This window comes from Bacillus rossius, chromosome 18 (genome assembly GCF_032445375.1).
Source record: "Bacillus rossius redtenbacheri isolate Brsri chromosome 18, Brsri_v3, whole genome shotgun sequence".
NCBI classification, from domain to species: domain Eukaryota; kingdom Metazoa; phylum Arthropoda; class Insecta; order Phasmatodea; family Bacillidae; genus Bacillus; species Bacillus rossius.
Window position 1 is genome coordinate 7,103,196 of NC_086345.1, and position 24,441 is coordinate 7,127,636.

At 39.5% G+C, this 24,441-nt stretch overlaps 1 protein-coding gene across 1 annotated transcript; it reads right to left on the reverse strand.

Annotated features, from left to right (window-relative positions):
- Positions 1 to 234: 234 nt before the first annotated feature.
- Positions 235 to 24,362, reverse strand: LOC134541295 (probable cytochrome P450 49a1). Its single transcript, XM_063384615.1, has 8 exons — positions 23,928 to 24,362; positions 23,623 to 23,848; positions 19,834 to 20,021; positions 14,337 to 14,526; positions 11,691 to 11,856; positions 8,751 to 8,969; positions 6,531 to 6,731; positions 235 to 707 (listed from the first exon to the last, which is right to left on the reverse strand). The coding sequence occupies exons 1-8, from the start codon at positions 24,079 to 24,081 to the stop codon at positions 594 to 596; spliced, it is 1,458 nt and encodes a 485-aa protein (XP_063240685.1). The 5' UTR covers positions 24,082 to 24,362; the 3' UTR covers positions 235 to 593.
- Between the last annotated feature and the right edge of the window lie 79 nt (positions 24,363 to 24,441).

The following is a 24,441-nucleotide window of genomic DNA, read 5'->3' on the forward strand; positions in this document are numbered from 1 at the left end:
TGTACATGTTGACATGAAGTATGTCTAGTTATGTCAGACCTATTAATATATTTTAACTGTGCTTGCACACATATAGATTGTATTGCTATGACTCAACATAATATTGATAGTTACATCAGGTAATATGCAACAGCTTCAATACACTTTGAACAAACATATATATTTGTTATTTTGAAGTGTATTAGAAATTGAATCAAATACAGATAAATTGATTAATTATGATTTTTTTTTAACTTTTAATATTTGCACAAGCCTGCTTTAGAGACAATCCAAGACCATGTAACGTCAGTTGCCTCTGTTCAAACATGCCTCAATGTTGCCAACTTAAACAATGGTACAATACAGTAGTGAATTACACTAAGATTCCTATTCAAGAAAGATTATCAATACAAAAATATTTTATTGGCACTCAAATAAAATGCACTGATAAAAAAAATTATATATATGCATCTTCTTGTACGTATATCATAGACAGCTGCCCTAAATGTATCCATTATCTTTCTTCACTTTCTATTATTAATTTCTACTGACTTAGTCTTCTTCTTCTTCTTTTTCACCCCCCCCGGGAAAAGAGTTGAACTTGCGTAACTTCCTCAGATGTCCTTGAAGTACAGATGGACTGGTCTTTCTGGGATTCGATTCATTCGATATACCATCCCCAAGTTCATATTGCCGTCGGCGCTCAAAATCTCAAACCTGCGAAGCAACTGAAACACAACAGTACCATTTAATTGTTTTCACAAGAGTGACTTACAACTGACAAAACTTTTGAGTTGAACATCTTTGGAGTAGTCAACAGAGACAAGATTATATGGTTTTATTTTTAGGCCAGTTTAGATTTTAAAACAAGATAGATCGGTGTTATTATCAATGATTTATGTTTAAAGATGGCATATTATTCAACAAATATGACACTTAAATGTTTCATGATAAGTATTCCGTAAAAACCGTGTTATTTTGACTGATACCTAATGTACTTTTACAATGTAATAAATAATTTCTAATACGCATGTCTAACTATGCAGAACAGCAAAAATAAATTGACAAGTATTGGTGTGTTTAAAAAATTTAATAACGTGGTAGTGTAAAAATGAGTTACAGATAACAGTTGCAAGATCAAAAAAGCAACTTCTTTTTTTGCTATCTATTTAGTACATACATTTAGGTACAAACTTCTAGCTAAATGAATTACATTCAATGGACTAATATGTTAAAAGGGACACAATTCCGCCCACGGTACACACGGCCATGTTGTATTGGAGGGTGTCAAGAAAATGACTCTTAAGAGCGTTACAAAGAGTGCAACACTCCAGTGGGATGCTCAATGACAGGAAGGGGAAGGCAGGATAATGAATAAAGTTGACTGTCAAGACAACTGTAAGACTGTTTGCAGTTTTGTCATCGCTATGCTTGTTACAACTGGGAACCACCTGTGTGAGCTGCATTGTTTAGTTTTATCGTACAAGTGCTAGTGTTATAATGCACTCCGTAGCCACACTCATTTTTGTTTACAAACTGCATAAAACCTAGAAACATTGTTCTAAGTTGTAAATCATTGTTTTGCCATTAGTTTTTAAGACTAAAATTTATTCCCTATTTTTTTTTCTTTAACTGGATTTTATATTCATTCTTTAATTTTTGTTATATGTATTGGTTTTTTTAGTACATTTTTTTTTTAACAGTTTAAATCAAAAATTTCAAATTTTCAGATATACTAAGCAGCAAATAAATGTTAGTAAGACTTTTTAAAATTTAAACTAGAGAAATAATGTGCAAAACAGGAAAAGAAACTATTTGGTGCTTTATGTTAATCACAATACCATATGCTGCATATGGCAAAAGTTATTAACATTCAGATATCCTCACAAGAAAAAAAGATTAATCACAAACATACTAACTCTCTTTTTTAAATATATAAAAAAAATTATTAAAAAAAAAAATTAATTTGATTTTTTTTACGCCTTGTCTTTTTTCTGTATAATACAGTTCATCGTAAAGACTGTGTGTTTGCATATAAAGATGTTTTAATTTACAGCCACGTTGCACATTTCATCTTCACTGATTTCAAAACAAACAATCAACTGTTCATAGGTACCGAAAGATGACTCATTACAATACTGTTGGCACTAACGTCCATTGGTTACACACGAACCTAATGGTAAGCGAAAAAGACTCTTGTCTCGGAACGACAACTAAAAACTAATTTAAAGTCACGTTGTGGGCTTCACTGACAACTGTGATCATAAAATTATAGTTGCAAAGTCCAAATGATAGATCCAAATGTTGATCTTCCACGGTGGCGACTGGACCACAGCTGTGAAATGTTTTTTAAACTCACGTATCTTATACTTTGTGAGCCACTGCCCAATACATGGCCTATTGGTTCCTCGTCCAGACGACTAAATTGGCTAGCACGCAACTGCGTATCACTCCGCGGCGGAAATGTAGGTGTGGACGCTCACCACCCAATCACAGCACAGAACTTAAAAACCATAGCGGGATACAATTTCTGACCCCTCATAGCGAGGCATTTTTGACAGAGATACATTCAGAAAAAAATAATGTGATTGAGTGACATCATTTCTACCCAATAACAAAATTACAATTAAAAACAACCAGCCAATAATAGCACATGGCAACAGTGGCCTGACGAACTATAGAGTATCTTCTCACAGTTGCTGGACTTTCTGTCTCTCTCACTCTTACCTCACGCAACCATCTAAACTATTGCATTAGCTTTCAAACAAAGACTCAAGGCGAGAACAAAAATACAAAAGAAAACTACGTTACCGTTCTTATTCATGAACCAAGAAACACAAGCAGTACTTAAAAAATTATGTTAAAGCACCTATAAATGTTAATTGACAAACCAACACATTAAAATAAGATTTAGGGGCTTATTTACCACAAAGTCTATAAATCATTAAAATAAATAGTAAAGCATTAAATAATATAAATTATAATTATAAAATATATAGCAACTACAGGAATAATTCTTAAAAAGAATATAAAGACATTTAAATTATACCATCTCACACAACACCAGCGAGACAAAAACAACAGCTAAACAGTGTGATACGTATAGTGCATTCCAGTTAATCTGAACAATCCTATGCACCAGAGCCAAGCTAAGTCCGAATTTGGAAATTTTTGTTTTATTGCAGATCTTGTCTTAAAAGTTAGTTTTGAATCAATCCATAACATCGTAGCTCTTTCAAAAAAATTTTTTAAGTCTTTAGCTAGAGTTATAAGAGCCTTAATTTAGTCTCACACTGATCAGTCGAATCCATCCGTTCCCCATCTGTCCATCAGTCACGTGACTTCAGGCCAATCAGAAGGCCTGAAAAATTCCATCCGTCCGGCCGTCAAAAGCTTACCAAGCTTCAACTTTCAACAGACGGAGGGTGGAATTATAGACTCCAAAATGTAAGCAAGGTATTGCCAGTAACCTTCAGTATCTTAAAATGTTTTGAAGTGTTTTCATTGTTTAGCTGTTTCCAATACATGTTTTTTACTTAAGTTGGAACACATTTTATACTGACTTGGACCGTACTGGGATAAAACCCGGATCCCAATACACTGCAATTCTGCAAAAAACAAACACATGCCAAGCGAATATGCAAAATGGTGCCCTATGCTAAAATAGGAAGAAGAGGGGGAAAGCTCCTATGCATCACTATTATCGGTTCATAATACTCCAAGACATACTTGAGGCACATAAGCATAGCAAATCCCCTACAGGTACAACAGTGATAATGATAACATGTAAGAAAAATTATGCATAAAGAAGGGCTTCAAGGTGAATATCAAACTTACGGTACGTTACAATACTCGGGCAAAGTGGAATAAAATTGAGTGCCATTAGATGTAAGCATGAGATAAAATTTAAACTAGGTCAGGGTGTTCAAATTTAACAATAAAATTTGTAAATGCATTACACCCAGGAACAATATAAAGAGGAGCTAAGGGCTCCAATGCAGAAAACTTCAACATAAGAGTATCAGGTTATTTCACAATAGCACGATGCATTTAAAGCTGCAATCAAACAAGAGTTTATACGACAGTGTCAGCTGCCCAGGCAAAGTTACACTAGCTCGCACAAATATTGACTAGCACCAGCACAACGAGCCTCAAGGTGACTAAAACACGGCAAAGGAAAATTCCTTATCAAAATTAAGGAAATACGCCTCTCGAGCGTAGCATGGAGGACAGTCGTGGCAACACATACGAGGCGAGCGAGCAACAAGCAATAAAAAAAATTATCAAGCCAAACTAAATTTGGAGGGTCAAAACACATAATTGTGAAGGAAGGTAAGCTTACCTGGAGGCCTTAAAGCACAAACCACAGACAAGACCTCGCCACCGCTCAGCCCAACTCATGCACACCACCGCACCGCTAGAAGAGACACGGTACTGAGCCCGAGACCAGTGTTGGACCAGCGCACACCACTAGAGAAGCGTGGGGAGGGGAGGGCAAGAGGTGCAGTCGGGATGGAGAGGGGAGATACACAAACACCATTGTGCATTCTTCTATGATGACCCAGTGCTGCCTGAGACACAGAAGTGTAATTAATTACACTGAAAATATTAGACCAAAAAAAAAAAATTGGTTGTCTGTAAAGTCGGTTTACGGACGATAGTTTAACGTGACAACGTCTTAACAAAACATTGATGAAATGATTGATCCAGAAGAAAAGGAAATATCATATTCGGCCTGAGACTGAGCCGTAATAGGTTTTTGCAACCAAACCATTTAGGCATTAAAAATATTATATTCTTTGAGGAAGAATTTTTTTTTTTTTTAATTTTTCTATCTTTTGCATGATAAAATATACCTCTGCATACTTTTATGAATAAAATTGAATCATTTTTATTGAATTATCACTATTTGGTGTGGATACGAAGGAGTGAAATGAAATGTACAATTTAATTAATAAATTTACTTTTATTTGCATTCATTAATTCAAATATATTTATTACTTTTCAAATGTTGCGTGCGCCGTATTTATTTTTACAAGTACAAAAAAAAAAAATTTCGCAGCTGCCGGGTTTTCACCGACAATCTTTAGTTTAAGAGTTAGGTACGCTAACCACACGCCCACGAGGCCATACTAAAGTAATGTAGTTTCAGATGTTATATATATATTTATAAAAATTTTGTTCACGGTAGGGGAATAATATGAACACGATTTTATAACAAATACGCATTCCAAATACACCAAACTTATTTATAATGTGTTACAATATTTTTTAAAACATTGTGCAAAAGATCCCGGGTGTAATTTGAATTATTATGTGTAACTGTAAAACACCATTGTTGGTTCAAAACGTATTTGAATTTTCAACATTACTTTTAAATAACCCTACCGATTGTGCTGAAAATCGGTGGACGATCGTTAAATTACATAATATTAATAATTCAAACGACGAAAATATGATTGAAAAGTCAAATCGATGGTTGTTCCAATCGAGTGGAAGAGAGATGCTACGCATGCGTACAATGAGCAAAAAGGACACATCCGTAGTGGGACATCCGTAGTGGGACACATTTTCGTGCGTGCAGCCGGCGTTCATCGATTTATTAGACGTTGTCACGTCAAAAGAGTTTGACGATTTATAAACTAATCAATCTATACAAGAGAAATTTTCACCACAATTGAAGCCTTATAGTCAGTTGGCAGCACCAAATCGGAAAAAGTGTTATAAAGGACATGGGGAGTGTCGCAAATTGCTCGTCTTGTTGACGGACAGACCATTCAAGAGTCCAGCTTACGTCTGAAGCTTTAGTAGAGTCAGACAAACACAAGTCCAGTCACCATGTCATGTACTTGTGGGTGTTTACTGCTGGCCACAAGCATATGGATCACGATGGGAAACACACTATCATAGAATGAACAGTTATTTATTCACATTCCTGTAATGTTGTTCAATTGTGACTAAAGCCCGCCGCACACGGTACAATATTCCTTACGATATTGCAAGCTAGGAGTCGTACTGGCTCTACTACTAGTTTCTTCACTCGATTTCAAACTGGATACTAATAGCTGTACGAGCTGGGCTACTGGTTTTGCGTAATAGACTGCATCCTATTTTCGTTGCTTGGTGTATTCCAATATTTAAGGAGTGGCCAATCAGAACTCACGAAAACAGCACGAGGGGTTGTTTACACTTTTAAGCGCGCATGTCGTGATGAACATGGACGGAAAAGAAGCGGAATAGTGACCAACTCCTCGTTTTAATAAATGCACACAAAGAAGAGCCTTGTTTGCATGCAGTAAAAAAAATGTGAATTATCATAATAAAAATTAGTTGTGGAGAATATTCTCTTAACAAAGCTAGTAAGGCAGCTGGAATCGTGTGCAGCAGAAACTTGTAGCGCGCCTAGTGTTTCAGCTTGTGGCCTACGCAGTACAGAAACCAGTAAGCAGACTAATAGAAAGTATTGCACCGTGTGCGGTGGGCTTGAGGCACAGAGCAACGCTCCGGGAGTGGTCGGCCGGCTACGCCAGCGAGGGGCGAGGGGCAGTCACCTGTCGGAGCAGCAGCAGCATCTCCTGCAGGGCGAGGCGTCTCCCGGGACACATCCTGGGGCCGTGGCCGAACGGCAGCGAGGCGAACGGGTGGGCGGGCTCGCCGGAGCCGCGCAGCCAGCGCTCGGGGGCGTACGCGTCCGCGTCCTTGAAGTACTTCTCGCTCCGGGAGGTCACCGAGCCGAACGAAGACACCAGCGTCTGGGAACAATACAAACAAAAGTTAAGTAATGTCAATATTTGTTGTTTACTGGGCTGATCAGTCATGAGAGAATAGGGCTTTCTAATTCCAAACACAAAATATTACACTCATCATTAATTCACTGAGGACCCAGCTTCAGATATGGAGGGGGAAGAACTGTTGGGTTTTACATGGTATGAAATAACTGCCAGTTACAAGGGAAGTCCACACTTTGTAAATGGGTACTTTAAAGCATTTCTGACATCACGTCAACATAAGTTAATATAACCAGTAACACTGGGGGAAAATAAAATGGGAGCTTGTAATTATGTATGCTCGTAACAAGTTGTACTTGGCATAGTAAAAAAAAACTATCTTTAATTTAGCATGCAAATAATTTATAGAAATAAAATAATAAAAGGACTGGAGTGATACTATAAATGCACTTGGTAAAGTATAAATTAAATAAAATAATTTAAGTAAATACTCAGAATTCAATATTTACCGTATTTACTCGTGTATAGTGCGCACCACGATTTTTGCAACAAATTCCAAAAAAATATATATATATATATAATTTTTTTCCCCTAAATATAAATTTTGCTAACATTTTGTGGTACCTGTTAAGTAATTACTTATGAAACAAATGATCATTTACATTGATGTGTAGTGATGTGTCAGGAAAATACTTAAATTCAGTACTCTTCCACCTGAAAGCGAAACTTTTGTGGCGAACTGTACCATCTGAAACGACGCGAGCAAGCTAAACTCTGCTGTGTAGACGGAATATAATGAAGCGCTGTATCGTCACAACTGGGACAAGGGCGGGACGGAGGAAGGGAGGCAGGCAGGAACGGGACTAGGGCCATCAAGTAACTTGACAAAGCTGGCGCGGAGGACTAGATGACTCACCTCGCGCGCGCACGTGTGTGTACGTGTGTGTGTGTGCGTGTGTGTGTGTGTGTGTGCGTGTGTGTGTGTGTGGGGGGGATGGGGGTCACCCATCACCCGGCAGTTAACGACTAACACTCCTCCCCCCCCCCCTTCAACTTTTTTTTTCCGTGTATAGTGCATCCTTGATTTTTTTTCTTTTACTTGAGGAAAAAAAGGCCGCGCTATACACGAGTATATACGGTATATTACCATGTGTATAAAATTATTTATTTAATTTAGTATAACAATCAAGATAAATTTTAATTAGTATTGAAAATCAATAAATATGCTAAATGTTTATTCAAATTTATTAATTTTGATTATTTATTAAATTATGTAATAATTATTGATGAAAATAAATTATACATACAGGAACATAACCTCACAAATACTCCCATGAAAATGCCCAGGAGACTACTAAACCTTCCACAGACACTCCCTGCCAGCATCAATGGAAGCTTACAAGCAACATGATATCGTTATACAAACGGGAACATAACCTCACTTACATAAACACACTTGAAAATACACTTAAAAAAGTTTATAAACATTATTTCTATCACTAGTATTCACAATAAATAAATGTTTTTAATTATATGAACCAGTATTCAATATAAATTACTAAAGTATATGATTTAAAAACCACATATAATTTTTTTGTATGTAGCCTTTTGTTCATCATGCCTATTGTTGCATGCTGCATGCACATTGTAAAAATTCATTCTCATAATTCTTTAATGACATGCCTAAATAAGTATAACTTAACCTCACTTATGTAAAGCAGTAAAAGTTTTTTTAAAGATTATTTTTGATATACCCTATTGCTAGTTTACAAGGCTATGTCACAGAGATAACCTGAAGAACGGACAAACAAAGATGAATACACAAACACACAACAAATCAGCCAATGTCAAATGTTAGAATGCATAGACAGGACAGAGAACTCAGTGGAAAAAATTGAACAGATGAACCCAATGGGCTGACAAGGACGAAACAGTTGCGACAAGAACAGTAAATGCAGACGAACAACAGCGACAAGGCAACAACACCACAGCGACGCACACAGGAACAACAGAGGCCAGGAAGCGGCCCGAGGCGGTACCCACCCCCGCCGGGACGCTGTAGCCGCCGACGAGGGCCGGCTGGGCCAGGTAGCGGCTGTTGGCGCCGGCCGTGGGAGACAGGCGCAGCGTCTCCTTGAGACACGCCCGCAGATAGGGAGCGTGCTGCACGTCTCCGGAGCCCAGCGCCTCCGCGCGCGCCCTCTCCTGGGCACGCCCGTCGCGCGACAGGTAGTGCAGCGTCATCGTCAAGGTCGTCGCCGTCTGCAACAACAGGACAGCCACTGACTTCGCATCAGCTTAGCGTTCCCACACCAGGCACTATACGCTGAGCACTCACGAGAAAAATATGTCTGAAAACAGACGATGGTTAATTCATCTTACTTATAACCCGTGTCTCCTACAAGGAAAAAAAAAATGTGCGTGGATCAAAAAAATGTATGCAAGTATGTGAGTGCTAAATTATGCTTTTGCACAAGTATACAAGTGTGAAAGTGTGTGAGTAGGCTAGTATGCAAATATGTAAGTATGCAAGTATGTAAGTGTGCAAGAATGCTGCATCATCTGCCATCTCCTCCTTTACTGGTTCCCCCACCACGTACCTAACTATTCCTCTCCTGCAATCAGAATTGTCGTAATGCCAGGAAGTTGTAGCTTCCTCGGCAAAGGAGATTCACTTCAAAACATTTAAGCGACAGAGGAGCATGGAAGGAATAAGATTCCTACAAATTCCAAACTTCTAGAATGCCTACAGGAGGAACCTCAGGGTGTCACGGCAAGCAGAACGAAGGCGCTCAGCCAGAACACAGGCTAACCAAAATTTAAATTTACAAGTGGCAGCCGAAAAAAGAATTTGGAAGAAAAAATTATTACCAAGACCTATGCTATGCCCTCCCTTAAGCCCGATGTGCCTCGCCGCTTCAGACTAATTCTCCTCCCACCATCTCTGTTCCAAACAGCCCACCATGTTTGTGCATGTGTGTGAGAGTTTGAATAGCATGCCGCAAACTACCACAGGAGGGCATAGTAATCTCAGTGCTTCATTCCCATAAATTAAGTAAATAAACTGAAATAAATTGATATGTAACTGGTTTCATTTGTTCCCAAGTTTTTTTTTTTAGCGGACGGAGTGACCACTTCAAGACGGGAACTTTTTAATTACAATGTAATAAATATGCCACCGCTGACAGTGGATGTAGTGTTTCATTATGCACAGGGGAATCAAACCTAGCGCCCACGTGGGCCACGTCACGGCCCAGAGAGGAAGTTGTTAGCCGGGTCCACCTGTCCCATACGGTGATGCCCATACTTACCATCAAATTATCATCCCAATCAAATCCGTAAACTCCCCGCAATGACACTCCATACTTAAGGTTAAGCCTCAATACACCGACAGAAAACCACTATGTTAACAGTCTGCCACGACTCACCCCCAGAACCCTGATGTGTTTAGCACTCGCAGATGACAACCATATACCAGCTGAGGTTCCTATGCCCTCGCCTTGCTTCCCATGAAAACAGGTTTCCATGCATGTGCCAATATCAGGGGAGGGGTGGTAGGGGAAGGAACAGAGGGGAAGCAAAGAAAGTCAGAGTGGGGGCAGAAGGGAAAAAGAGGAGGTAAAGGATGGGAAGAGGGGAAAGAAAGGCAAAGACCACAGCACCATGATGTTAACCGGAAGTTGCATAGCTCAAGTCAAAAACATTTTTTACAGTATACACATAAGCAGTACTTGGATGTAAAGTAAATGTGAACTATTAACACCGTCTGTTTCTTCTCCTGTCTACAAAAATTATTATTCAAAAAGTCACAGCACAAATCCTACATGTGACGTAAACCGGGGCTTCGCCCCACAAGCCTGTTACGACTCAGCTCCCTTCCCAGTCCTCAGCCGTCCTTCCGGGCTTGGATCGCACGTACGTGTGCGTGTGACCGTGTGTGTGAACAGCACTAGCAGTGCCTCGCTCACGTAAATTTGAAGACTAACATTGTAAACTTTTTCTTTTCACACCAAGTGTTTGTGTTTAGCTGACTGAAGTAACGAGTCATGTTTTATTGTTTTAAGTAAAGTACATTCTTTCACAAAGACATTGTCGGGCACTCCCGAGCGGACTCGAACTTGGCCGAACCTGGCACTATTTTTAAATACTAAATAATGAATCACTGTTTGTATTTTGATAATGAGGGCGTGGGTAGACGTGCCTTATTTTTTACAAGATCTTTGTGTAGTTATCTCAAACAATCTATGGCACATAATAAAATAATTATAACGGTAGCTTTGTCAGGCGCGAAGACGCCCGGATGCCTCGAAGAACAAGCCCTACCGGTCCAGTCTGTCTTCCCCACCGGCCGAGGTAGGACGCGCCAGCACTTCAGGGACTTCATCCGTCGCCAGCAGTGACTAAGTGATTCTTTCCTAATGATTTAATAATCCAAATAATTTTCTTAATGTCCTCGGGGCCTGCCTCGGAAGACAGCCTGTTTAGTTTTAAGTTATTTTCTTCTCCTTGATGGGAATTTTAAATCAACCGACGCGTAACTATGTATGACCACAGGGGTGGTCTGTACCTCACCGTAAATCATTTGTGCCATAGGGCCTTTTAACTGTGTACTTTGATCGGCGAGCGGGCGGATTGTAATTTGTAGTAGTCAATAAAATACAAGTTGTGGAATATCTTGTTATTTCTTGGCATTTGGGACGCTTCAAGAGCCCACCATAATATATCATGCTTATAGTTTCCGAAGCTGAGAGAGGACCGGGACCTGGTAAGGTAGCTCACATTCGGAGCGGTGGAATCTCGCTCCCACACGGGCGACGTCACACCAGGTCGTGTGCCCCTGAACATACGGTGGTGCTCACATAACTTGTCAAATTAAAACCACCCTCCAAGCTTACAACCATTGGCTTTCCCTCTGTGGAACTAATTTATGGCAATAGGCCCCCTTATAAAACATGCATAAAAAAATACCACTTGATTACTTACAGCATCGATTCCTCCAAGGAATATCTCCATTGCCAACATGACCACATCATCCCAGTTGAGTGTTGGGTTTTCAAACAAGGAGGCCATGAATGGATGCATCTTTTTAACTTCTTCAGGGTTTCTTTCATGTTTTAGTTTCATTTCCTTCATATTCTTTTCAAGAATCCTGAAAAGTAAAAAAAAAATATAGTCAAAAAGTGAAGAAAAAATTTCAAAAGTTAAATTTATTTAATACAGTTCAAGTTAATGATTGAAGCTGTTCTGAAACCAGCGTGACCACTTAATGACTTTCAGGCTGTTAAAGTAACTAATCAATACTTTAGTTGTAAACTATAAAGGCATGTCACAAAGACAGAAGAAGCAAAAACGCCTCTAGAAACTGCCAAAAGGAGCTGGGAACTGTCTGTGTTCTAAAAATAATACAAAGAATAAATAAGCAAAAGGATTAGAACAAACGCACGAAAAGTTTTCAAAGTTATCATCAATAAACAGACTGATGACTCACTAAATATTGCTACTAGTACATAGTTCCTCTTCACTTTGACCACTTTATCCAATAGGATGAATTGTTCCCACATTATCGATAGAAGATGTCATTTCAATCTATGATATGATACTTGAAGAACTTTTATGTCATGTAAAAATTCTTTTCTCATTTCGTTTTTACCAGCCAAGAATAATGATTTTAAGTTCGCAGAAAAGACAAACCATATTTTACAATCAGTCACAAAATACACATAATTTAAAACTCCTAGAATAATTAGTTAACACAACTTTAATGACCGAAAAAGCAACAAAGGGTTTAGGGTTTTGTGAATACTTAAATTTTTTTTTATCAAAATGAAAATGAATGAAACAATAGTTTTAGAACTTTTGTGAAAATTAAACAAAAATTAGTTTCTTCACAAATGTTCACATCTATACAAATTATTTCAGTAATTTAAATATTCACTACTTGGTAAACCAATAATCACTTGTAAGAAATTGTTTGAACAAAACTGGCATTGAAGTAGATGACAGGCTTTTACAGCCATTAATGCAGACATCAACTTATTGATTTCTGGTTGATTGCTCATCCTTACAGATGTCTGCTGCAGTCCAGAGCGAAACATCAGTAAAATCTTCCACTTCACTGCGGCTCAACTTCAAAAGCCAAGATAATTGTTTACTAAATAACAATGATTTTAACATGAAAATTTTAAAATATCAAATTTTTCACAAGACTTTAAGACTTAAATGTACATTCAACTTTTTTTTTATAAGTATATAAAATGGGCTACTTTGCAGCTAATTTTGAAGGAATTTTGTGGTGCGAGTTGTCCAACATTGAATATACATATATATATATTTTTTTAATTTTTATGTTACAATAAATACCAGGTCTTCTTATAATCAAAACAGACTTAAATTCAAGATTATCCTTATATTCCAAGTATTATAAAATTTTATGGTGTTTTATATTCAAAGCTGACATACACTGAAGGTCATATTACATTCAAGGCAGTCGAACTTACAGAATTGTTACCTTCGAGTTCGTCTTACATTAGACATTAGAGGTTGTCTTATATTTGAGTCTGTCTTACATTTGAAGTCATCTAACATTCAAGATAGAGGAATCCTTGCATTAGAGATAGTCTTACAATAGAGGTGAATTACATTAGATTGTCTTACATTTGAGGTCATCTACATACGAGGTTGTCTTACATTCCAGGTTGTATTACATTAAATGTCTTCATATATTGAATAATTTTATATCCAAGGGCACTTTCTACACACTATTTTCTCCTGGATAACTGAATGGATATGATACTTCACAAAACCTTTGTAATGTATAGTTTAAATACAGTATAGTCTTGATTAACTGGGGTAATGGGGTGGAAGGTCAAAACAGATAAGCAAAAATCATGGATAATTGAATTCAAATGTATTTAGGTTATACAACACAGCCAAATTTTGTAAGTAATTTATACAAAACAAATGTACAAGTATTACTGATACTAATTGTCAGTTTGTTTCTACTTTTAATACGTAGTTTTTAGTTTTACTCCTTTCTTGTCCCTTCCCTAATCAATTACACTTCACAGGCTTGGTAAACCCCCCCCCCCCCCCAAAAAAAAAAAAAATTAAATTTTTAATTGAGAACCCGGTTAACCGAATGCTCGGTTAATCAGAGCATGGATAATCAAGGTTATGCTATATTTAACTTTTTCATTAAAAATAAAATAATTGACTCCAAACTCATATATTAATTTTATCTGAAATATCTGAAGATTCATTTGGCACTTGAAATAGTCATTTATTTCAAAAAAAAAACTTTTATTTTATTGGCATTCGTTCGACAAACTACTTATATAATTTTGAAAAAAAAAAGTTATTAATTTAACTATAGAATATTTGCACAACACTACGAGAGTCATTTGAACTTTAGTCTGACTGGCTTGTAAGAACAGAAAGTTTTTACTTCAAAGTACAGACTTATATTTAAAAAGTATATTATTTAGCTAAATATATATATATATATTAAGTACATGTAATATTTCATAAAACATTTATTTATACTAAAGTGTGAGAGAAAAAATTTTTCATAAATAAGTTGCAAACCCTTCCCCTAAAGAAACCTTGTTCCGCTGGCCTTGAGTAACGCACCTGCAGATGACAGCGTGGGAGCGCTCCAGCTTGCGGTAGCCGGCCGTCCTGTACAGCCGCCACAGGGGCAGGCCGATGAGCGTCTGGTACAGTCCGTCCATGAAGTCCACGCTGGCGCCGACCACCTCCCGGGCCTCGCCGTCATCCCGCAAGCAGGGGAACACCTCGCCGGGACTCGTGACCGAGATGGCTGCGGGACAATCCACACTCCTACTATTACAGACATTCCCGCTTGTTTGAGTTGCCATTTCCCAACCTCAGTGCAGGCGTTACAGAGGAGATATGCCGTGCACTCTTGTAAACATTTGTAGCGCATCGTGCACACGTTCACTTTCCGCCGACGTGTGTTGTTGTAGTACCATGACCGTCTTGACCAGCGTCACGCAGACGTGGTGGCTTTTGTTGAGATGCTGGTGCACAGCACATCACGGAGAAACCACGTGATGCTCACAGCTAGTGGCGCGTCATCTGACAGCTCTGTGAGGATGTGCTGAAGAAACTGGGGTGGGCCTTACCTTGAGTCATTGGGGAAGGAAATGTCGTGAACTACGCCCGCCCACACTGCTGCGGAGATGTGTATTGTGTGCTGATTATTCTCACCACCCATGGCTGTTTCGATAATTAAACACCACACCTCTGTGAGTAATCACTGTTTCACTGAAATGAATATCTTCACCTCTTTATGCAGTAAACCAATGGCAAAACTGCATTCATTGCAGGAAGTCATCTGGTCCCAAAGGTCTGCGATTTTTGAAGACTGTAAATTGCAAATGTTGTTTATATGTCTATGACCTACGATTTTCTGTTCACCCATGGCAATCGGTTGAACGGTTCGGAAGTTGATGCGCTGCAGCGCCATCTATCTGCGAGTTACAAAAAAAAAATGGATAACATAAAAACCTTCTCCATGAAAAAACACTTCGATGTGCCAACTTTCATGGCGATCGGTCTAATGGTGTCAGAGTTTATCGACGTCATACATACTTACATACATACGTGCATACCAACATCCAATTTTAAATATATAGAAAATACTGGTTAGTTTTATATGTATGCTGTTAAAGCACGTATTGGCACGTGGTCCCCAGAGCAGTGACTTGGCCCGTATACGGCAACGTGCACCTGTGTGGCTGCTAGGCTCCATTCCTTCCCCAGCACCTGACTGCGAAAACTCACCCGCTCTCAGCAGCGGGCACCCTGCTTGCAAGTGATACTGTACAACCCTGTTAGAATGTTTTTCAACGAGGCAAAAAAAAAAATTATAAGCAGGAAATATCAATTAGCTCTGGTCAGTGTTTTAACTTTTTACCAAAGGACTCATCAAAATATGTAAATACACTGATGGGTATACACTCCATTCTCGAATTTTCTTAGGCAAACCAACAATTTTTCAACTTTGTCAAGCTTACAGCTTCTAATTTATTTCTCTTTAAAGACACACTGCCACATTTCTATAAAATTGTCTTCACAATTGGTGACGACGTTTAGAGTGGGAATATCCAATTCCTTCACCACTTGAAAATGTGTAATGAAATAAATTAAACTCTTAATCAGCAATATAAAACACGTATTTTTTTTGTTGCCATTTTGGAATATATGGCAAACTAAAATATTGTAGACTAAGTACGTACATCTGAAAACACACTAGAATGGCAAGAAATGGAAAGAATTATGTTTTTTTCTCAAGACAAGAGTGCTAGCAGACACGTAACTGAGAGCGTTATGTACCTTAGAGATATTGAATGCACAGCGTTAGCCAGCACTAACGTATCGCGCTAGTGTTCTGGCACACTTACATATTGTTTTTCCATACAATCCTCTTAGAACAATCTAAATGTACAGTGATTGTAAACAAAAACATACATAAAGTGTATAGTAAATCTTTTGACATATTAAATTTCACAGATGGGATAACTGTTGGAATAGATGGTTTTTAAAATGTTTTTTTTTTTTTTTTTTTTTTGCATTTATTGAAATTTATAAAACAAACTTTTGATGTGGACCGGGACCACGCCATTCCTAAGCCCAAAGTGCCTCGCCCTGCTTCAGGGCCCCTCTTCCCCTCCACTTAAACCTACCCCCGAGAGAGTGTGCGTGTTTGTCCGTCCTGCAAGAGGCTAGTAGGGTCTGTGCCACGCACCATTAAAGTAATATTTAATCAATGTGATTTGTAATTTCAATTATATTTTAATTCCCCAGTGTCTTACTTTCTTTCGGTCTAAATAAGAACGGAGCAGCGCAATGCGCAAAAACTTTCGGAACGCACCCCCACGCAGGCAGTTTATTTTTAAACTTAATTACTAATACAAGTAAATGTTATTAATACTTAACAATTAATTGTAACTTATTATTTAGTGCTCAAGAGATTCTGTTGTGCTGTAAATATGAACGGCCTAACAGTAGTTCAACTGCTTCCTGCCGCCATGACACCCAGACAGCAAGCCAGTCCCTCTCATCCGCTGTCTAGGGTAGGACGCAACCTACGCAGATTTTCGACTTCACCGTTTCATTTCAACTGATCTCTTAGCATCCGCAAACGTTAATGTCTTTTTTTTTAAACCTTTTTCTTCATCTTGGAGGCCTAACACGGGGCGTGTGCGACGCCCTAAGAGACCTAAGAGCCACAGGCGACCATCACTCGGTAGTGTGAGAGCGTACCCTCAGTTCGGAGCGGCATGATAACAGTAGTCTTTAACACAGTATGTGGGGAACAGAGCCTAGAATCCCCACGGGCCACGTCATGACCCAGAGATGGAGTTGCCAGCCGGGTCCACGTGCCCATCCACGCGGTTGTGCCCATGTCCGTGGTCCATAACGCACCTAATTAAATAAGTAAAGTCCCTACGACATCACATTACAAGCAGGAAATCCACTATTTGTGAAACATTACATGCAGGAAATAAATATGTTGTCTTTATGAGGAAAATGTCAAGACTTAAAATATGGCATTATAAGTAGGAAAACATTATAAGCAGGAACATTATAATAGGGTTCTACTGTAGTTGGCAATTACATGGGATCTTAAGGGTCCCGCCTCGTCAGGGTTGTATGTGTGTTAGTGAGGCGGTATCTCTAGCGAGGTATCGCCTGTAAGCGCAAGGCTCTGAACTGGCGCGCGGTCTTCTTGTCGTCACAGGATAACTGTAAAATTTGAGCTGTGACCAATAACATTATGTGACCGAGAAATGAAGATAAAGGCGAAATGCATCTCCCTTAAGTGCTTTCAAGAATCTGTACTGATTGTTTTATGCCTAAAAATTACTCTGAAAAAATGCATTTTAGCAATTTTAACGCTTCTGAAAATACAGTTTAAAAACTTAATCCGAAATCAAAAGTACTTTTCGGCCCTCAGGGAACTCTTAAATGCAGACCCCACTGGGATATCTTGAGTAGTTTGGAAATCGCGTTGTTTTTCCTGAAGCTCTGCGCACCGCGTGTGTGCCTGGGTAGGCGGGGGCCTTAAGGCAACCCAGATGCCTTGATCTCTCGATGGTACCTACATGGTCGTTCAAAAGTAGAGGGCTGGTATTCTGGCTAGATTAGATTTATTTGCCATAATCGTTACGCAGAAGAATTAACATACAACATCAAAAGTAGAGTTACTATGGATGAAAAGCCAACAGCACATAAAGGGCACCTTGTGACGCCGACTGGAAAAAGCAGTTCATGGATAGTGTCAAAAATTCACAAGCAAAATTAAAAATAGTTTGATGAAACATTCTACTGCCCAGAGTACACCTCAAAAATATAGAAAAAGGTTTATAACTACTTCAGCGGACGGCAGATGTTACGTGATCACTTCAGAAAACTGTGAAGTCCTTAAAGTTGACGTCCCTCGGCTTAAGGCCCCCGGTTCCCTGCTTGCGTGAATGTCCAGTTATGCCCGTACTGCTCTGCGGAGAGTGGGTCCAGGCCAACGTGGCCGGGACCGGGAACTGCAGACCTGGAGGGAGGAGTTAGGTGGAGAGGAATATTGGTGAACTGTTCCAATAACGATTCGGTGTTGACGATTTTCACGAGCCCCTTTTATTAACGATTTATGACCCTGCCGCAGCCTGGCGGAACTGCCGCGGAACAAGCTCCCTTCCCACGACGACCCTGACTCCCGTAACACCGTACGGTCCGTTGTGACGTCCTGGCACAGGTTGAGAGTGGTTATACGTAATACTAGTCCCGTTTAAGGTTACACCGCGAAGAGGCGCTGTGAGCGCGCGCCCGGTTACGTAACGTTCCGTAAGACGATAAAAGTTCTGAGTCCCGCAACTGCACGTCCACGGTCTAGAATACTCGGCTAGTAATGTCACTCGACGACTCGTAAATTCCGTAACGCGGCGAATGACTCGCGGAGGCAGCTTGACTGCCGTATCAACTCGAGAACTGAAGACGAAAGGTTGGCCACAAGCTCCGGGTACGCGCCTCGCGAGCAGCGCGGAGCGGCGTACTCGACCGTCCTCGTTCGAGCCCTGAACACGACTGACTCTCCCCGCCCGCCCGCGGGCCGCGGGGAGGGGAGGGGAAATCGGCCGGCGTGGGAGGGGTCCCGTCCGCGGCGCGCCAGGCTGCAATTACACACTAGCATACTTGAAGAAACACAGAATATTCACAGCTAAACGAAACATTAATCACAAGTTTACAGAATTAATAAATTATATACAACATTTACATACTCGTTGAGGCCCGTGACCATTTGGAAAATATACATAACACAGAATCCTCTCTTGCACAAAAAGGCTCATTAGCCCGCTAGGGCGCACGCGGGTGCGTCCCTGGTCGTCGCACTTCACTGGGGAAACAAGGGAGGACGTTGACGAGGCATAACGGCCTGAAGGAGCCGAGGAGACACTTGGGTCGACGTCAAAGTGCCTGCAGAGACGGTACGTCCTATTCTGAGCGGCTATCTAGCGAGACTGGGAGCGGTCGTTGTGCAATGGCCATATTGAAGTTTTCCAAATTACTTTTGAGTCTTATTCAGAAATGTGCCGTGACCAAAACAACATAAACACTTAAATATTTTGCTAATCTAATTACAAATATCTTGATCCCAAGGTTATATACATAGTTGCATGTTTAGATTTAAGCCCAAAACGAAACTGCTCAAATGAGGGTACGTTCTGAAATATTTGCACACAGCACCGCTCTGTCATTATAATAACATGAAAAACATGGACTCTTGGGGTGTAAAAACTAACAGTGGCGGAGTGAAATGCACGTACATACTGCTGGTGGGAGAGGCTGAAGGTGTGAAAAAATAATTTATGAATAAAGTAAATACCGATTTTTTGACATAAGGATACCACACACTACGAAAAATCACTAATACTATTTGTAAAAAAAAGAATGGTCAATTTCCTTATTATTTCCCAGGTTCTGAAGACACCTGTCCTGTCCGCGGGAACCCTGGATACAGCAAGGGAGCAGCGGTGGACTGTCGGTGCGACGAGCCCCCCCCCCCCCCCCCCCCCCCCCCCCCCCCCGAGGCCCCGGGAAGCGGCGGTACCTTCGACTGCGAAGTGGAGCAGGAACTGGAAGACGTCCGTCAGCAGCCCGTCGGCCGCCCGCAGCGCCCGGATGTGGCGCGCTAGCCGGCCCGCCACCTCGTCCTGCCGCGCGGCGTACGCCTGCACCACGGCGGGCCGCAGGAGAGGCAGCACGGCCGCCCGGAACCTGTGCCACTCCGCGCCGTTCCTGCCGACACAGGAGCCACGACGGGCCTGCTCTGTACCCACCACGACTACACCCGAGTGCTGCCTTGGATCAATCAATCAGAGTTCAACCTCTCATCTGCTTCCAAGTCATTAGCGAACGAAATGACGAGGTGATAACACTGGCATTAGAATCCCACAATTTAACAGCCGTTTAACATCTACCCTATGTACATACCATAAAAAAAATGATATAATTTTTCGACTCATTTCTAATTTCAATAAAATTGATCATATTAATCTGTAAAAGTGTAGCTAATTAATGTTTTTTTTTACGTAAGCCTGCAATTAGTAATTTCATTATAATGTCTATGTTTTGTATTTTTTTTTTATGCATTTTATATTTTGATGTTTATTTTTAATAGTTATATTTTAAACTTTATTTGTTTGTTTGTATTTTGTTTGCATTGTTGATATGTTGTCCTTGTACATATGTGTCGTGCCCACCGCTAAAGCCCTCGGCTGTTGGTGGGCATGTTACAACATTAATAAATAAATAAATAAAATTCCCCAGCTCAGTGTGACACCAGTTGACACCAAATTTGAGCTTAAACCTGCTGGGAACGGAACTTGGAACATTCTTGGTGGGGGTGAGTACATGACTCAACCATCAACGCTCCTTCTTCAGTATCAGAATTGTTTTCTTTTTGCCACAAAGCTTTTCCAAACCTACATGTTGTGTATAAACTATGCAAGAAACACCCAAAAAATTTTTTTTTCAAATACCAGTTTATAAATTACACAAGACAAAGAAACACAATGCAAGCATCAACCAACTTCCAACTAATTGCATTTCAGCTTGCATTTCAGTCTTACATATCTCAAGCGAGGCATTCTGCTGAAAACTTTTATAACACACAGGTGTAAGGTGTAAAGAAGCCTACAATTTTCTTTTCTTTATTCTGCCTATAATGTTTCCACTTTTTCAATTATCGTGAAAGAAAATTATACTTTTACATCAAATTATTAAGAATTTCACATATTTTCTTGAAAATTTTTTTTATGAAAAGAAGCTTGTCAAAGAAAATGTTTTCTACTGTTTTACAATTTGAAGTTGCAGGGTTGGTAATGCCTTGAAAATTTCATGTTTTGCAAACTACCATAGTTTTCTCACTTTTTTTTGCATGTTGCAGTCTTGCGCTGTTGCATTTCTTGTTGGTTTATAAACCCTGCCTCAGGCCTACCTGTCTAATGAGATGTGAGGTGTGTGAGCTCAGCTACCCTGCCGGTCCGGAGTCCCGGAACTCAACTAGGGCGTGGACTGGCCATGGCTTATGAAGAGCAAGCTCGGATTGCTTTGGGGAAGCAATGGAAAACTGATACCAGGATTACTGGACTGGGGTATCACTGATTGTACACTCCAGGTTTCTGATGGTCCCTAGAGCTCCATGCAGGTTTTACTCAAGAGTAGGTACGTACTTCGCACTTCATTTGAGTAATGCTGCCGCTTGATTAATTACATGATTGGTGTAGTTATTTATATTTATGAATTAATGTCGTGTCAACAGTTCAATGAGGAACATGTAGTTAAATCTACACAAGCGTTTTTAGTGCCTCCAGAGTCAATGCTGATCGGGCATCAGTGTTTTCAATGCAACTGGTTGTGTTGAAAACAACGCTCAAACTATACAAGGCATTTTCACAGCAGTTTCAACTCTGTGCTTGCTTGGCTAGTGTATATATAGTTAATTTTCCAGTCTTACATTAGCATTCAACGCGAGGCGCTTTAAACGCTCATATAGCATAGTCTGTAAGTGATCACAAAATGGATGGGTTGCTACCATATATTAATGAATGGAAAAAAAAATACACAAATAAATAAATAAACGTGGTACCTTAGTAGCCCCCATTACAATGCAAACATTCAACATACTGTATGTTGGTGGGGATTAGAACAACATCCCTCGAAGGATCGCATGATCGCTAGAACAAACACACTTCATTGCCTATCAATGAAATACTGTTTGATTAATTTTGACAGATACAGGCCATACTGTGCCAAATTTTTGTGGCTATTAAAATACATTGAGTAAAATAATATGATTTAAAACGCTGTACAAATTACAAGTAAATATCAACAATGCCACACTGATATATGATGTTCCCAAAATTTAATTAACTCCTTATGGAAATATCAAAATATTACAAAAAAAAAATGATTTAAGGGTCAAGTGTACATCTTGATTCAGTGCATCACCAATATAATTTTGGTTGGAGATATGAAGCCATGGAAGTTTGACCAAGGAAAATAAAAGTTAAAAGGAATATTGATAGTCATATTATCTAGAAGTGGTTGCACTCATAGTTAGGAGAAGTTAAAAGCATCTGCAGTTGTGTGTTTAACAAAGTTACGAGGTGGTTTTTTTAAAATTAGAAGGTAATTTATTGAAAGAACGTACATGTAAAACAGGAATGACTTACAGTATATGATACAATAGGAATATTCTAGAAACCATGTTATTAAAGCAAACAATATGATTAAAGATAAGTGGTAAATGTCATCTCAACATCAATAAAGTTGAAGTAAATTAGTTTCGAACTGATTTAAGTAGGTCTCATGCAGAAGTATTTCAGGTAAGCAAAATCTGCATAGTGTATCATGAATCTAAAGTGTTAGTGAGATTCAAGAAATTTTGTTGAAGGGAATTGCTGTTATATTATTTGGTTTCAATAGTAATAAATCTAAGCCTGTTCTAAAGAACAGAAGATTTATGGATGTATGAGTCAGGAAGAGTTTAGTTCATATGAAACTTATGAATGATAAATTATTAAGTATGGTGAGTGGCAGACCCAAAACTATAAATCTATGTCAGGAGCTAAGCAGAATTTCTATTTTGGGGGGAGGGGGGATATATCCTCCCATTCCACTTTTACATTTGCTCCTGGTTATGGTAGCCTATATCTAGTTTACATTACAATACCCTCATAAATGTTGGGTATCTCATTATGTACTATGCATGAAATCTCTTTCAGTCCTGATGTTCTGCCCCATGGTTGTGAGAGACAGAACAGTGGCTGAAGTGAAATGTTTGTTTGCATTGTGGAATTGCATCATGATTGCATTAAGACAATACCCAAAATGTTTTTTTTTTTTTTTTTTAATAAATCAATTTAGTGAAGGAAAAAACCCATATTTAATGTAAAATACTTTTCCTGCCTTCGTCCCGTAAGAATACATGGGTGGTAATCAGGGATGCAACAACTAAATTTCCAAAAAGGGGGGGGGGGGGGGGGGCAATATTCCTTTTTATAAAGAATCATCGATCCCCCCTATTAAAGCGGGGGGGGGGGGGGTCCGGGGGTCCTCCGGGAAAATTTGTAGGTATTTCGAAGTGGAAAATGGTGCTATTTAAGCAGTTTTATTATCTAAAAATTGATTACACAGCACTTTCCTTGCCCCCGTTTGCCCCCACTTCAAGGTTTCAGAGGGGGGGCAATAGGCCTACCCTTGTCCCCCCCCCCCTGTTGTTGCGCCCCTGGTGGTAATCGATTAAGTGCTGCCATGTTAATGATATCTAGAATTATTTCTAATGGAATCGCGATGCATATAGCCTTCTTCCTTGTAAATATTACACATCGATTACCCAGGAACGATGCCAATGCTTCTGAACTGTTTCTGGCGGAAATGGTAGAGTGCCGGGAACGTTGGGCGATAGGGATACCGCCCCTCATGGCGAAAAAGTTCACGTGTGTCGTAAGCGTCTACAGTAATGACTATATCCTCTCCGTTCAGACGAAGCTTGAAAACGGAACCCAGACGAGTGCTTAATTCATAGACAGCTTCTGTCAATTTCTCTGCGCTGAAACCACCTAAAAATTAGAAACAAAACATGAGAAACATTGAACAAATTCAGGGTGAAACTTATTTCTCCAGTTTTCAACAACTGACCTCCAGGCCCAAAAAGGTATCCGTGACCAATTAAAGGCAAACAGCGTGGCGTTGGTATTGCAGCAAATGGTTTTCCAGTGCCCGTCGAATACGAGAAAACTTTCAAATGAAATTTAAGATTAATTGGAACTTTGGCGCCGCGAACATGCCACATTTCATTTGTTATGTGAAATATTTGAGTCGCGACCAAGATCGGAAAAAAAATTTAATTCGATCATTATTATTCACATTTGGTCCAGCAGAATGCCATTTATGCAGTTTATTTTGTATATTTGTTGTATGTCATGTTAATAGAATCTCTACTAATGTAAAATACTATGTTAGTACCTATAATTTTTTTTGTTAAATATAATAGTGGAATGGTTTATATTTTATTATGAAAGGGTTAATTACGTGACAATTTAAATATTTTTCCGGTACAACATGCAGGACCACTTTCTGTCATTTTTCGCCGACAAACAGTGTTGCCGTTTCAGTGACCAATCAAAAGTGAGAAAAGAACGTGCCTATTGAC